The sequence below is a fragment of the Lepidochelys olivacea genome, assembly GCF_965140295.1.
Source record: "Lepidochelys olivacea isolate rLepOli2 genome assembly, chromosome: 16".
NCBI classification, from domain to species: Eukaryota; Metazoa; Chordata; order Testudines; family Cheloniidae; genus Lepidochelys; species Lepidochelys olivacea.
Genome location: NC_140426.1, coordinates 24,674,504 through 24,688,103, shown reverse-complemented (window position 1 = coordinate 24,688,103; position 13,600 = coordinate 24,674,504). Strand labels below are relative to the sequence as shown.

The 13,600-nt window shown below is 45.0% G+C and overlaps 2 protein-coding genes across 6 annotated transcripts in view; one reads left to right on the top strand and one right to left on the bottom strand.

Annotated features, from left to right (window-relative positions):
- CRB2 (crumbs cell polarity complex component 2) overlaps window positions 1-13,600 on the bottom strand; it is a 58,848-nt gene that overhangs the window by 8,178 nt on the left and 37,070 nt on the right. For all 5 annotated transcript variants that reach the window (XM_084650277.1, XM_084650275.1, XM_084650278.1 and 2 more), the window contains 6 exons: window positions 10,924-11,877; window positions 9,486-10,048; window positions 7,419-7,584; window positions 5,813-6,680; window positions 3,511-3,627; window positions 2,247-2,373 (listed from right to left, as the gene is read on the bottom strand). In XM_084650277.1, the coding sequence (XP_084506403.1) occupies window positions 2,247-2,373; window positions 3,511-3,627; window positions 5,813-6,680; window positions 7,419-7,584; window positions 9,486-10,048; window positions 10,924-11,877 (2,795 nt within the window). The remainder of the gene's footprint in view (window positions 1-2,246; window positions 2,374-3,510; window positions 3,628-5,812; window positions 6,681-7,418; window positions 7,585-9,485; window positions 10,049-10,923; window positions 11,878-13,600) is intronic.
- DENND1A (DENN domain containing 1A) overlaps window positions 1-13,600 on the top strand; it is a 421,747-nt gene that overhangs the window by 376,676 nt on the left and 31,471 nt on the right. The window lies entirely within an intron of this gene.

Below are 13,600 nucleotides of genomic sequence, written 5' to 3'. Positions count from 1 at the left end.
AATTGTTACAAGTAGCATCTGTAATTCCATAATGCATTGGCAGTACTTGGATACAGTCCGTGTCTGTGTTTTGTGTGGCTCTGTCACACAGCAACATGGGACAATAAAACATTTGTAAAACCACAATTTGCGGCAGGAGGGTTTGGGGGCACGTATGGGACCTGGATGTACTTTTGAATCTGTTTTTAATTGACTAAATTTCCAGTTGATGTTTTCCCTTTAAATAAACAACTTCCTACAGCATTCTCCTATGTAATTTGAAGTTATGCCTAACTTAGTACAGCATGCAGATTAGTCACACATTGGCCCTACATACATGCGCCTCCAGCTGAAGAATGCAGACCTGGTGCTGGAGCCTACTCATTTAAAGGTCTCCTGGCCGGTCTGTAGTAATGTTACTGATGGTTTCTGTTGTGTGCGCTTTAGCTTGAGAACAGACCTCATACCATTTGGAGGAAATGCACAGCATACTTCCGTCCCCTTATCCAGACCCCACCCCTACCACCCCCAAAAAAATACTAGGAGTTCATAGACACTGAACACAGGGTAGAAGAGGAAAATCATTACAGGGAAATGAGAGCAAAAAGTAATACAGGAAATCCACAAGAAGTGTCCTGTGACAGAAGTGGAGGTCTTGGGGTATCTGCTGCGGGTTTATGAATGCAAATTGGAAAGGTAAAAGTGGCTTCATCATGGCATTATATTTTCCCTAAATAACGAACAGCAACAGCAGTGAACTCTGCCCTGGCGCACATGCAGTATTCACTAGACAGCTTTCCATGCATTGTGGGTTAGTACATTCCCAAGTTACCAGACAAACTACCTACCCATGCAAATGGCTTCAGAACACAAAAAAGCATGAGTCTGCCTTCCTAGCAGCTTGTTAAAGGAAGATTCTAGCCCTGCTCTCCCATCCTTTGCTTGCTTAGGTAGAAACCCCAAGGCTTAATGAGGATAGTGTGATGGACAATCTCTAATGGTTTAGGAAGAGGATTGGCTCCAGTAGGTAGCATGGTATTTTTTTTAATCACATGTACCTTTGATTTTATCTAATGCCTTCTTCCAGACGGCACATACAGCTCAACCTAGCAACTGAGCTTAGGAGGGGAAGTGGCTGCTTTTTATCCCATTCACATATGTTAAAATGCCAACTGAAATTCCAGTCTCCAGAAAACAGTTTAGTGCGAGGGAGCACGAGATGGTGGTAGGAATACCATGTAGGAAGTTGCCCTGTATTCTATTTTAGCACAGAATTTTCCAGGAGGGTGGCAACTTAAGTACCCTTACTACTGAAATGGATAACATTTCATTATTGTCAATCATTGCACCACTGATAATCGTACCAGAGACATTCAGCTGATAACAATGCCTTGTCCTTTGGACTGGATGCACCTGTCACACCCTATAATCCAACTGATTAAGATGCTTTTTCCATGGGGCATGGGGATAACTTTTGAATAAGCAGCCAGCTACTACTGAATGGCTTTGCTAAAATCCCTTTTCAATCGCTAGGGTCCAGCTAGAATATACCAAATCAAAGAATGGAGTTCGTTTTTCCTTTGAATCCAACATGTTTGGCTTTCCTGGAATTTAGTTGGTTTCAATGGAGATGGCAGTAATTTTCCATTTCAAGTCTTTTCCTACTTATCACCTACTCTGGAGCAAACTGAATTGGATTTTGGAATAGGACAAAGAATCCAATATGTTAAAGTGGCAACAGACTTGAGGATTTACACAAATCAGCTTGGCTACTGTCTAGCTCCATTTTACTTTAGATGTAATTTGGTTTCCTTGTTCCCTCCCCACATTGGGCCCAATGGCAGTGTTTCTGGTTGTCGCCCAGAGATTGGTGCAACCTGAGGAGAAGCTAACAGACAACAGCCACAGTGTCCAGATAAGCCAGTACACACTCAGAAAAGTATCTGCTACATTTATTTAAAATACTGGAAATCTAGAACCCTCCTCCCCCCCAAGTGTAATATTCATGCTACAGTGTTGCCAAACAGTGCACTTTCCTCTCCAGCCTGCTCTCTGTGTTGGTTGAAATTCCCTTAGCCAGATTCATGTAGGAATATGAAATGTGTCAAGGAATGAAGGATATTCCACTGATACCCCAAAATCAGCAGGCTCAGCCTGCCTCGTATTGGCCAAACTGCCTCTCCTGCTCACTCCTCACAACCTAAGCAGCTAGCATAGAAGGAGAGAGCAGACCTGACGCTAACAAGAGGGGGAAAGGACCCGCTTACATCAACATCACAGCGCTCTCCGGTGTAGCTGGCACTGCATACACACTCGTACTTGTTCACAGAGTCCTGGCATGTCCCTCCATTCTGGCACGGGTTTGGATCACACTCATTGATGTTAATTTGACATCTGGAGGGGGAAAGGTATTAGAATTAACTAAAATAATGTGCTCCAGGACACACTTTGATCCTACAGAATTGTCCTTTGGTGTCAAAGCCTCTATTGCAGTGGTTCTCAATCTTTCCAGACTACTGGTACCCCTTTCAGGAGTCTGATTCGTCTTGTGTACCCCAAGTTTCACCTCACTTAAAAACTACTAGCTCACAAACTCAGAAATAAAAATACGAAAAAGTGTCACAGACACTCTGTTACTGACAAATGGCTTATTTTCTCATTTTTACCTTATAATTATAAAAATAAATCACTTTCCCCTGGTTGAGAAACACTGATATAGTACATAGAGCAGTATAAACAAGTCATTGTCTGTATGAAATTTTAGTTTGTACTGACTTCACTAGTGCCTTTCATGTAGCCTGTTGTAAAACTAGGCAAATATCTAGATGAGTTGATGTATCCCGTGGAAGACCTCTGCGTATCCCCTGGGGTATACGTACCCCTAGTTGAGAACCACTGGCCTTTAGGACCTTGCAGTAATTACTTCCAAAAGGCACAATAGTTTGAAAAATTCACCCATTCACACTCATTTCCTTCCACTATCTCCGGCTGAGAAAAAGCCAGCGGAGCTCTTTGGGTTAGGTACTGAACTCCAGCGAGGCGAGTGGCCATCAAGGTCAGCGTTTGAAAGAGCAGAGGATGGACAAATGTAAACAAATGTTTGCAGTTTCTGTTGCGAAATGGTGATCTTTGGGTTTGAGGCAATTCCCTGTAGTTGGGTGGCCCATGCTGGGTTTCCCTCTCTAACACAGCAGTCAGTATCACTATTCACCTGAATTTACATCACCATTGTTATCACTACATGTGCTGGCTCTAACTATGGCATGCAAAACACAGACATTTCAAAAATGAAGGAAGAGCACACATTCTGGGAGGATGCTCAATACCATTGCCATGCCTCAGGACTGCCTCTTCCACAGCATGGCTGGGTGAAAATTTAGGCGTAATCATTTCAATAGTGTGGGGGGACAAATAACTGCGATGAAAAGTATTTGCCAGCCTGCTCCAACAGTCTCCACTGTGGGAAATGTGATACTTTGGCACTAGTATCATCTGCAATTGCAGGCAGCATCAGGGAACGGCACTTCTTACTTCCTTCCGGTGAAGCCCGGCTTGCAGGTGCAGTTGGCTCCCCATGTCCCACTGGTACATTTGCCTCCATTCAGACAGGTGAAGTTTTTGCCGCACTGTTGAGGTGGGAACGGCCATCTGGCAAAACCACAACCACACACATTAAAACTGTCCTATTCATAGGAGCAGGAATGTCAGCTATTACCGAGGGAAAGGAGGAATAGCACACTGGAGTAGTAGGCAAGAGATATTCCTGACCAGCAGTTTGGAACAACCACAGATAAGACAAGCCTCTGAGAGCCCATCCATGGTTTTACACTCAGCCCAGAGAATGCCAGAATAGGATTTTTGCAGTGCTATGCAAATTCTCCTAGGTTATGTCAGCATTAGGATTTTCCCCCTAAAACTTCCCAATCTTGCTAACGCTGATGCAGCTGTACTCGTCATGGCAATGTTAGGAGCGCAAGTGGATACAGGGCACCACTACCACATTGACCAACCCCTCCTCTTCACAGAAGGACTGGAAGACAGAGTGGTTAAAATGCTGGCAAACTGTCTTCACTTGCATGCCCACTGTACTACTCCCAGTGATGCTGCAATAGTAATGGAGTGACATTTTTAGGAGTCCTAGTGTAGATGTGATCAATAAAGTTCAATTGTGTATTTGTTTATCAAGTCTCAGTGCTCTAGTATCCTGTCTACATAACACATTGTTTCCTAGTTCTTTTGTTCATTAGAAACATTCTTTCACTTCTAAAAAATGCTGGAGTCTATCTAAACTAACAACAACATTTGCTATCTGCTCCAAAAGTGCAGCTCTCAACCCTGCTGCCACTCATGCTACAGGCTCAGATGGCAGGCTCACATTATGAATCAAAGGCCCTGGGAGTTCCTCAAATGCCTGAGATGCTTGAGTCATCAATTAAAAAGCAAAATACAGAAAAACAATGCTCCACCACACTCTCCTCAGGGACAATTCCATTACAGTCACCAAAAGCCATGCATAAGTAAGTCCCATGTTCTTTCTAATGGATTGATCTGAAGTTCATTGTCATTACTGGAGAGGCTTATGTGTTTCAAGGAATGGGATCCTGTTCAATACAGGGGGATAGATACACACACACACACACACCCTATCTACTGGGTGCTATATTGAGTCACAAATTGAATAAGAGTCAGCAATGTGAGGAGCTTGCAAAAAAGGCTAACATCGTTTGGGCTGTATTAACAGGAGTGTTGTAAGAGGAGACAATTGTCCAGCTCTATTCGGCTACGGTGAGATCTGGAGTACTGCATCCAGTTCTGAGCACCACACTTTAGGAAAGATGCAGACACATTGAAGAGTCCAGAGGAAAGGTTAAAAAAAACTGGACACATTTAGTCTTGAGAAAAGAATACCGAGGGTGGACTCAATAACAGTCATCAAATGTGTTAAGAGCTGTTATAACCAGGACAGTGACCAACTGTTGTCCACGACCACTGAAAGCAGGACAAGTGGTGATGGGCTTAATCTGCAGCAAAGGAGATTTAGGTTAGATATGAGGGAAAACTTTCTATCTATAAGGGTAGTTAAGCTCTGGTATAGGCCTCTAAGAGAGGTTGTGGAATTCCCTTCATGGGAGATTGTTAAGAACAGGTTGAACAAATACCCAGCAGGGATCATCGAGATTTACTTGGTCCTGCCTCGCACAGGTGGCTGAACTTGGTGACCTCTCAAGGTCCATTCCACTCCTACATTTCTATGATTCTAGAACCTGTCCATGGTGCATCATTGAATACTTCCTGTCCTGAGCCTCGGAATTGTGGAACTGGAGGGCTGAGAAGGTGAGTTATTTTTTGAGGAAGGAAGGAAACCTCTCTCTAGCAGGCTGTTCTTGTTTGTTTACTTTAAAGGCAACTGTCTGAATCTGCTCAGAGGTTTGGAATGCTTGAATAAGTCCTGCAGGAGATGGATTTGTGGATAGAATGTAGGTGAGGTGGCAAGACATGCACAATAAATGCACTTTACCATGTGGTTCTGCAATTTATCGTGTAGATGTCACTATTGAAGAATGGCCCTTCTTGTTCCAAGGTGCTGAGCAGCCTTCAACAGAATTGGAGGTTGCCCAGCACCTTCCAAATGGCAATAAGCACCTTACGGGATCAGGGCCACAGTACGCAAAATATGCCAAGCCTTCTAGACACCTGCTGGTCACAGACTGACAGTACGTCTCACTCATCATTGACCTTTCAGCACCAGAATATTTTTTCAACATCTTGATAAGGTAAAATCCAAGACACCTGGATGCTACTTTATCCCCAGTAAACCAAGAAGGGTACCTACTCGCAGCGAGGTCCTGAGTACTGAGCTGGGCACTCGCAGGAGTAGCTGTAAACCCCATCGACACAGGTCCCTCCATTTAAGCACTGGTGTCGTATGCAATCGTCCACATTGATGTTACACTTCTTCCCAATGTATCCCCGGAAACAGTCACACTGAAAATCTGCCACTGAGTCCACGCAGTCCCCATGGATGCACGGGCTGGACTTGCAGTCATCTATGTTAGACTCGCACAGAGGCCCCTCCCATCCGGCAATGCAGGCACACCGGAAGGAGTTAAACAAATCCTCACAAGTGCCCGCATTGAGGCAAGGGCTTGAAGCACACACATCAGCCCCAATGCAGCCCAGCTGGACGTGCCCCCTGTTAGACTGCCGAAACTGCTCTGTCTGAGGGTAGGAGAGCGCGCCAGTGAATGGCAGATATACTCCCCCTATGTTCACATGGCCAAGGCAGCCTGTGAAGTTCTCAGCTAGTACAACCAGCACATTGTTCTTTAAGAAGTCCAGGTTCCCAGCATTCCCCTGGAGAGTCATGTTCACAGAAGCATCCAAATGAACTAGCCACCGTGAAGACAGTGCAGACGGCTCTTCCATAGACAGAGTGACCCTGTGCCAGGAGCCATCCGCAACGGGTGTCTGACTCAGGAAACTGACCCCCTCAATGCTGTTCCCACTTCTAATATCCACAAGCAGAGTGGAGTTCTGAATGGCAATTTGCAGGGAGTCCACCTCTTCAGTAGCCCAAAGCAAAATGGCATCTTCGTCCCTGGTTTTGAAGTCTAGGTGGAGGCTGTTGAGAGCTCTGGTGACTGAAGCATTGGTGGTGAATTCAATGGCAGCATTGCCATGAAATGTTGCATTAGCCAGACCTGAAATTAGAAGACCTGAAATTAGAAGATAGACAGCCATAGGGATTTGAGGGACATTAAGTGTCACATTTGATAAGAGCCACGTGGCAAACTCCTGGAAGACTCTGTTCCATTAGTATCCTGGGAAGCTCTGTGAAGAGGTGGGGTTTGCATCTCATCCTATATTTTAAAGCCTTAGCAGCTGGTGACATTAAAGCTCTTAGCTATGATTGGCTTCCTGTCTAGGAAATCTCTCATGAGGCCAAGATGATCTAACTGGCCTTCTCCGTCTTGCTGCTGTGGTTATCTCCTAGCTGACTCAGAAGCTGCTGTCATACACAAGGGTAAGAGTCCTGCTCTACGAAATAACCTGAGGTTCTGGAATTGGCAGAACATTAAGTGAAAAGGGCTGATCCTTACACTGATTGCACCTTAGCATCATTGTAATCAGTGCCAGAAATGGACAATTGTCTCTCTTCCCTAAGAGGGTGAAAGTTAAAGTAGCAAAAAGAAAATGCTTAAGCGCTCTTTCTTCACTATTACATTCTAGGTGACAAATCCGTCTGGAGCACAGACCTGAGACAGCACACGGCATGCTGCATTCTTAGTTTGCTGAGCTGAGCTCCTCTCTCTGCATTCCTTTAGTTTTCCAAGTGCCTATGGCAGTTATGGCAACTGTGATAACTGGAAATACTGACTAATTGAAGACAGCCAGCTATAAAGCCTTTTCCTGCACATAATGAGGAGGGCAGCACTTACATACATATCCTGCTGGAACATCCACGCAGGAAGTGGCTGTGGGACAAGGGTCACTTGCACACCAGACTCTCTCCTCACAGGTTTTCCCAGTGAAATTTGCTGGACAGCTGCAACTGAAGTCATTCCAGGTGATAGTGCATGTGCCACCATTGCGACATGGTCCAGACTGAAAAACAGGAGAGCACATATTTAGGAAGAGGATGGTTCATCTTTGGATAAAAGAAATGGAGTTCGGTGGAGGGAAATGTGACGTTCAAGACTTGCATTAATGGTGTTTGAATTGGGGAGGGGAGATATTGCAGTAATGCTGATAAGAACAATGAGCTGGAGACAACAGAAATATCCTCTGAAACCAACACCTAGCTGGGATCTTTCCTCTCCCCCCAGACCCTGCTGCAGCTGTGATAACTCAAAAATGAGTTTCCTCAGTTTATAAGAGAGCTGCTGGCCCCCGTGGGGACCTCCTAACTTTAGAATTCACTCCTTCCCTTGATGCAAAACAGTCTGTATTTGCTGACCTTCAGGTGATGCTGCAAATTTCATCTACTTGAGCAGGTGTTTGGAGTATGTTGTGCTTTGGGGGGACATTGGGTCTCTGTGGGATCTGATACAAGGAGATTATGTTTAGTTATTGGCGGGCAGGGGAAAATCAGCTCTAATCTACTGTTCTTGTTTTGTTATGGGCTACGCTGTTGATTACCTACCAGAGCCTACCACCTTTGAATTAACATCTTTTTTTAATTTGGTCTTTGTGTGTTCAAATCAAAGCAAACAGCTGTGTAGCTCTCTATAGCCTAACTCCTACAAAAACTCACAGTTCTTGGTTTTAATAAGTCACCCTGTGAAATAAATGCACTAAGGCGCAGAGATGAGAAAAGCGTCATGGAGTAGGACCTGGATGAACTCATGGTTACAGATCACAAACAAACAGAGGCAAGACATGTTCCATACTACACCTCTCATAGGAAATTAGGGCCTTCTCTTCTGACACAGCCTCTCCTTTGCTGCCCAGTCCTTTGATAGCATGAAGATTGCAAGGAAACACTGGCTATTGGTGGATCAAGAAACCTCATGGTGCTAGGTAATTGCTGATTAATTACATGCAGTTGAGAATAGTCATCACGAGCTAAAGGCCAATTCTAAGTCATTTAAAGCAAATAGAGAAGGTGCCAATCCCTGCAGGTTCCATTAAAACTCCTTTAATTGAAGCATTGATGTTCACTGGCATCTGAACACAGCACATCATCATAATAACCCTTAGCACCTATATAGCGCATTCCCTTTCCAAAGTGCTGTGTGAAGAGTGGCTAATTATAACCAACTAAAATCACTTCGCTGGAGTTCACAGGTGCAGGTGAAAACAAAACTGTGAGGTGCAGAAGGAAGTGTGAGAAACATAGGAGGCAAGTTGCAAAAGTCCCTGAAAACAACACAAGCAGCTGTTTCCAGGGTGACACTCCCACCAGCAGAAGCAGAGCAGCAAGAGGTGGCAATAGCTTCCTGCAACAGGTGCAGTGAATGCAGGCAGAGTTGGGAGAGGCAGCAGCGGGAGCACAGCCTAGCACCCTTCACATACAGCAGGAAGGAGAGAGAGTCCCCCATCAGACACATCCTGACCCCCCCAATGGTACTGAGAGACTCAATTATTGTTAAAGAGATGGAGCACTGTGGGCCAGAGGTGAGAGCGTATTTGGAGGGTGGAGGGTTGAGAAGGTTAAAGGATAGGGTGTGTGTTGGTAGAGTTGTGTTGTTTGGGGTGCATAGATCGGGCATGGGGATAAAGAAGAGGTGGACTGCTCAGTGTGTTTGCAGGATGGAGGTGGTTTTGGACTGTTGTATGCATTGGGTGTGGATGTCAGCTCTGGAGGGAGTGGTGGGTAGAAGTATGTGAAGGAGATGGATTGGATGTGGAATGTTTGCGGGCTTTGCGCTTTCTCCTTCAACAGTTAAATACTCGCGTTTTTCCTGAAATCACACCAGTGAAACAGCCAAACTGCTGTATAGCCACAGAGGCTTGCTTGTAATAAACAACCATGCACATATGCAGAAAGCAGTGAGAGTCCCTACCTTGCAGGTGTCATCAGAGATGCAGCCCGGTGTGAGGTTAGTGGTTTGTACCACGTACACCTTTTGTGGCAGACTGTAGTTCTCAGCCTGAGCAGGAAAGAACTCCATTCGGTGGTTGTTGAGCTGGACATCTTGAAGACACCCTTTAAAATATCCTCCCCATGTGCTCAAATGGTCTTGGTGAGGAAGTCCACCAACAGACATCTGAAAACCAGCTACAAGAGGCATCACTGCCAGCTGCCCTAGCTCCACATCTCTGTCTGAATGGCTGACATGAACTCTTCCTCCTTGGAAGGTGAGAGTTACCATATATCTTCTCCCATCAGCCAGGTTTTCTGAGAAAGTCACAGCATTTGCATATGGTGTTGCTATCCGGAGCTGGCCATTCTTCAGGTACACAGTGAGGCAGGGGTCAGTCCCATTGCTGATTTGCAGCACTAGGCCACTTGGCTTCAGAGTACGGATAAAAAAGGAAACATTGAAGTTTGCACCAAGATTATCAGCAATTGTGAAGGAAGCAAAGCTGGAGGAATTCTCCAAGCCAAACGTTCCTGCTGGGTACTCTGGAAGGGAAAGGAAAGACACATCAGTTCTGTAAGGCAGGGCAATGCAGGTGGCTTGGGGATGTTTTGAGCTCCAACCCTTGCATGACTTCTCTTTCAAACTTGCTTTCCACTGTGTATCACAGGACTGGACCCCGTTCCTAGAGACTCTGGGAAAGGCAAGTGCCAAAAGCTTATGGTATGAAATATTCACAGAAAGCAGGTGAGTGTCTCTCCTGCCTCGGGACAGTAACTCATACATACATGGCACACCAAGGAAGAGAGCATGTATCATGGCCCCTGACACACAGCACATTAATTTGGGAAATTTTAATCTACAAAGCTGCTTTTAAAGTTCCCAGCCCCCACAACTTTACAGGAGTTTTTGTACTTGCTACATTTAGAGAATGGGAGTGAAACCAGAAACTGACAACAGTATTAATCCAAGCCCTGCAAGACTGTGAAAATGCATCAGGAATAATCTCAGCTCAGATTTCCAACAAAACAGTTACCTTTAGCACTGAGCATTTTATCTACAAATACATGTTCCTTTTCACCCGGAACTTGAGATGGGCAAGTAACAGTTTTTCCTAGTGAAAAGGCTTCACTGCCCTTCTGCAATGTGCTATGATCTGGTGCAAAGAGGTGGTCAGGGCATCTGGCTCTGGCTGCAATGATATTTACACCACGTAACTGACAATCATTCTAGCAGGGGCCGGCTCTGTTTAGTCACAACATAAAGAGGATTTGATAGAAAGTCTATTTACAGAGGGTTCAATTTCAGTTCCGACCCTGGTCGAGCAGAAATTGCTGTTGCTTCCAAGGCCAGTGTCACTTGAGGTCTCTAGATCGCTCATCACCAGAGGAGTTGGCAGCTGCCATCATTTGACACTTACCATGTGAACAAGTCTGGCCTTCATAAGGCCTAGAGCAGTCACACCTAAAGGTTGCCCAGAGGTCTACACACAGGCCTCTCTGAGAACAGGGCTGGGAGTGGCACCATTCTGTCCTGTTGCAGCCCAGCTCCACTGAGGAGGATTCATGGTGGGGGATATCCCAGGGAAGAATAGCCTGATAATCAATCTGCAGGTCCTCCAGGCAGCCGATGAAACTCTCCCGGCTCCACGTATTGTTAGCTGTCGAGTCTCCATCAACTCCCCCGATGTAAGTTTTTAGGAAGGCAGGTGAGAGAGAAGCGGTACCATCTGTAGTAGGAAAGTCCTGCAGGCAGACTCCTGCGTCGCAAGCTTTATGCCAGAGCTTTAATTGTAGAGAGTCTTGCAGAAGAACCTCAGCTTTGTGCCACTGGCCGTCATCAACCCTCAGCCCCTTCAAGAGCAAAGAGGATTCAGTATCGTCTCTCCTCAACCCCACATGCAGCATGCCATCAGAGAGCTCCAGGAACAGATACTCTGCTTCATTGCCTCGGTAGAAGAGGATGGCATCAGGCAAGGTGGTTCGGAACCGGAGAGACACTGTGGCCAGGTAGTCCCCTGCCACATCTGTCCTGCTCCGATTATTATTCATGGGCATATCAATGAAGATATACCCTCGGGAACTAAAGGAAAATGTGGTTGGTGTTGAGCATTTGGCATCGTAGAAACCAGGCTGGCACTGGCAAAGGTGTCCATGGGTATCAGCTTGGTATGTTGGGATGCACAAGGCCTCGTTTTGGCAAGCATGCGTCTGGCACCCAGTAAGCTCAACAGAGCAGTTCTTCCCTCCCCATATGATGCCATCCTGACTAGCGGCACAGTAGCAGAAGAAGTCAGCAATGGCATCCTTACAGGTAGCTCCATTCTCGCATGGGCCATCCTTGCACTCATCGATATTGACAGTACATTCCACACCTGAGAAACAGAGTAAGAAACAGGATCTTATTGTAGGTGATTAATAAGATTAATAAGACTGGGACTTTTCAGCTTGGAAAAGAGATGACTAAGTGGGGGGGGGGGGACATGATAGAGGTCTGTAACATCATGATTGGTGTGGAGACAATAAATAAGGAAGTGTTATTTAGTCCTCATAACACAGGAACTAGGGGTCACCAAATGAAATTAATAGGCACAAGGTTTAAAACAAACAAAAGGAAGTATTTCTTCATACAATGCAAAATCAACCTGTGGAACTCTTTGCCAGAGGATGTTGTGAAGGCCAAGACTATAATGGGGTTCAAAAAAGATCTCGAGAAGTTCATGGAGGATAGGTCTATCAATGGCTATTAGCCAGGATGGGCAGGGATGGTAACCCTAACCTCTGTTTGCCAGAAGCTGGGAATTGGTGACAGGGGATGGATCACTTGACAGTTACCTGTTCTGGTCATTCCCCATGAAGCACCTCGCATTGGCCACTGTCGGAAGACAGATGGACCTTTGGTCTGACCCAGTATGACTGTTCTTATGTGATTAGGGTTTGCTGTCCCAAAGCAGCAAATTGGTCACAACATCAGCCCCCACTGAAGTCAGCACCTTGGGTCATTGCCATACAGTGAAACCACTCTCAGGCCACCAAGGAGCAGCTGGATTTTGGGGCTACAGTGATCACCAAGTATGTGATTTTACACAAATGGAAGAGTAGGTTTATGCACAGAATAGAACAGTGATATATGGACCCGTCTGAATTAGCAACCAAAGAAAGACAAGCCTATTGCCGTAGAGATCAGTTAATGAAATCGAAGTATTTGGATCCCATTTCTAAATAAATTTTGAATAAAAACCACAGAGACTGCTCAGAGAATGCCAGATTTCTATTCCACTTAATCCCTCCTCCTCTACCCTCCTCCCACCCCTCCCTCTTCATGTACGTTTGCTATTTTATTACTGTAACCCTCACCCTATGTGATATTTTGCAGCGTTGATAGGTTGTAAAATTGCACAACTGCAATTTTCTATTGGACACCCCATGAAACATGCAGTATTTGGCACATACACAAGCTGTAAATCATTTACCTTTTTGTACTTTTCATTGTCTCTTTATGAAAATTAATAAAAAGATTAATCACAACAAGAATTCAGTGCATTTAAACCAGACACTTAGTGCACAAAGCACCACAATACACAACTATGCAGGGAAGTAAATGGAAACAAAATGGAAGAGTTAATCCAATAATTCCTAAAACAACCCTGGTCATAAACACTCATGAAGTTCAATTCACCACCAAAGAAGAAATAAATATATGCCCCAAAGGCACGTGTTGGGCCAAATTCAACACTGTACAGTCTCACTGAAGTCAGTAGGGTAAAAAGCCATTGCACTTTATCCTACAGATACTAACCACATCCCAGTAGAACATGGAGCGGTTAGCAAAGATTACAACCAGATCTGCCATCATAGTGTCTTCAGACTGATGAAGAAAAAACATTCTTTGATTAGATGCCCGTCCACTGTTCATCAAGCCCATAACATTGGTTTCTGCTAATCTTCAGAGACAGCCACATGGATAAGACAAGTATGGATTATCCAGATCTAAATGCATTACACAGAGTCCAGTAAGCAAGGATGGCAACAAGGAAAAGAAGGAATCCAAGCACAAAGGAAGTGAATGGAAATAAATGACATTTAAAAAGAAAAGCC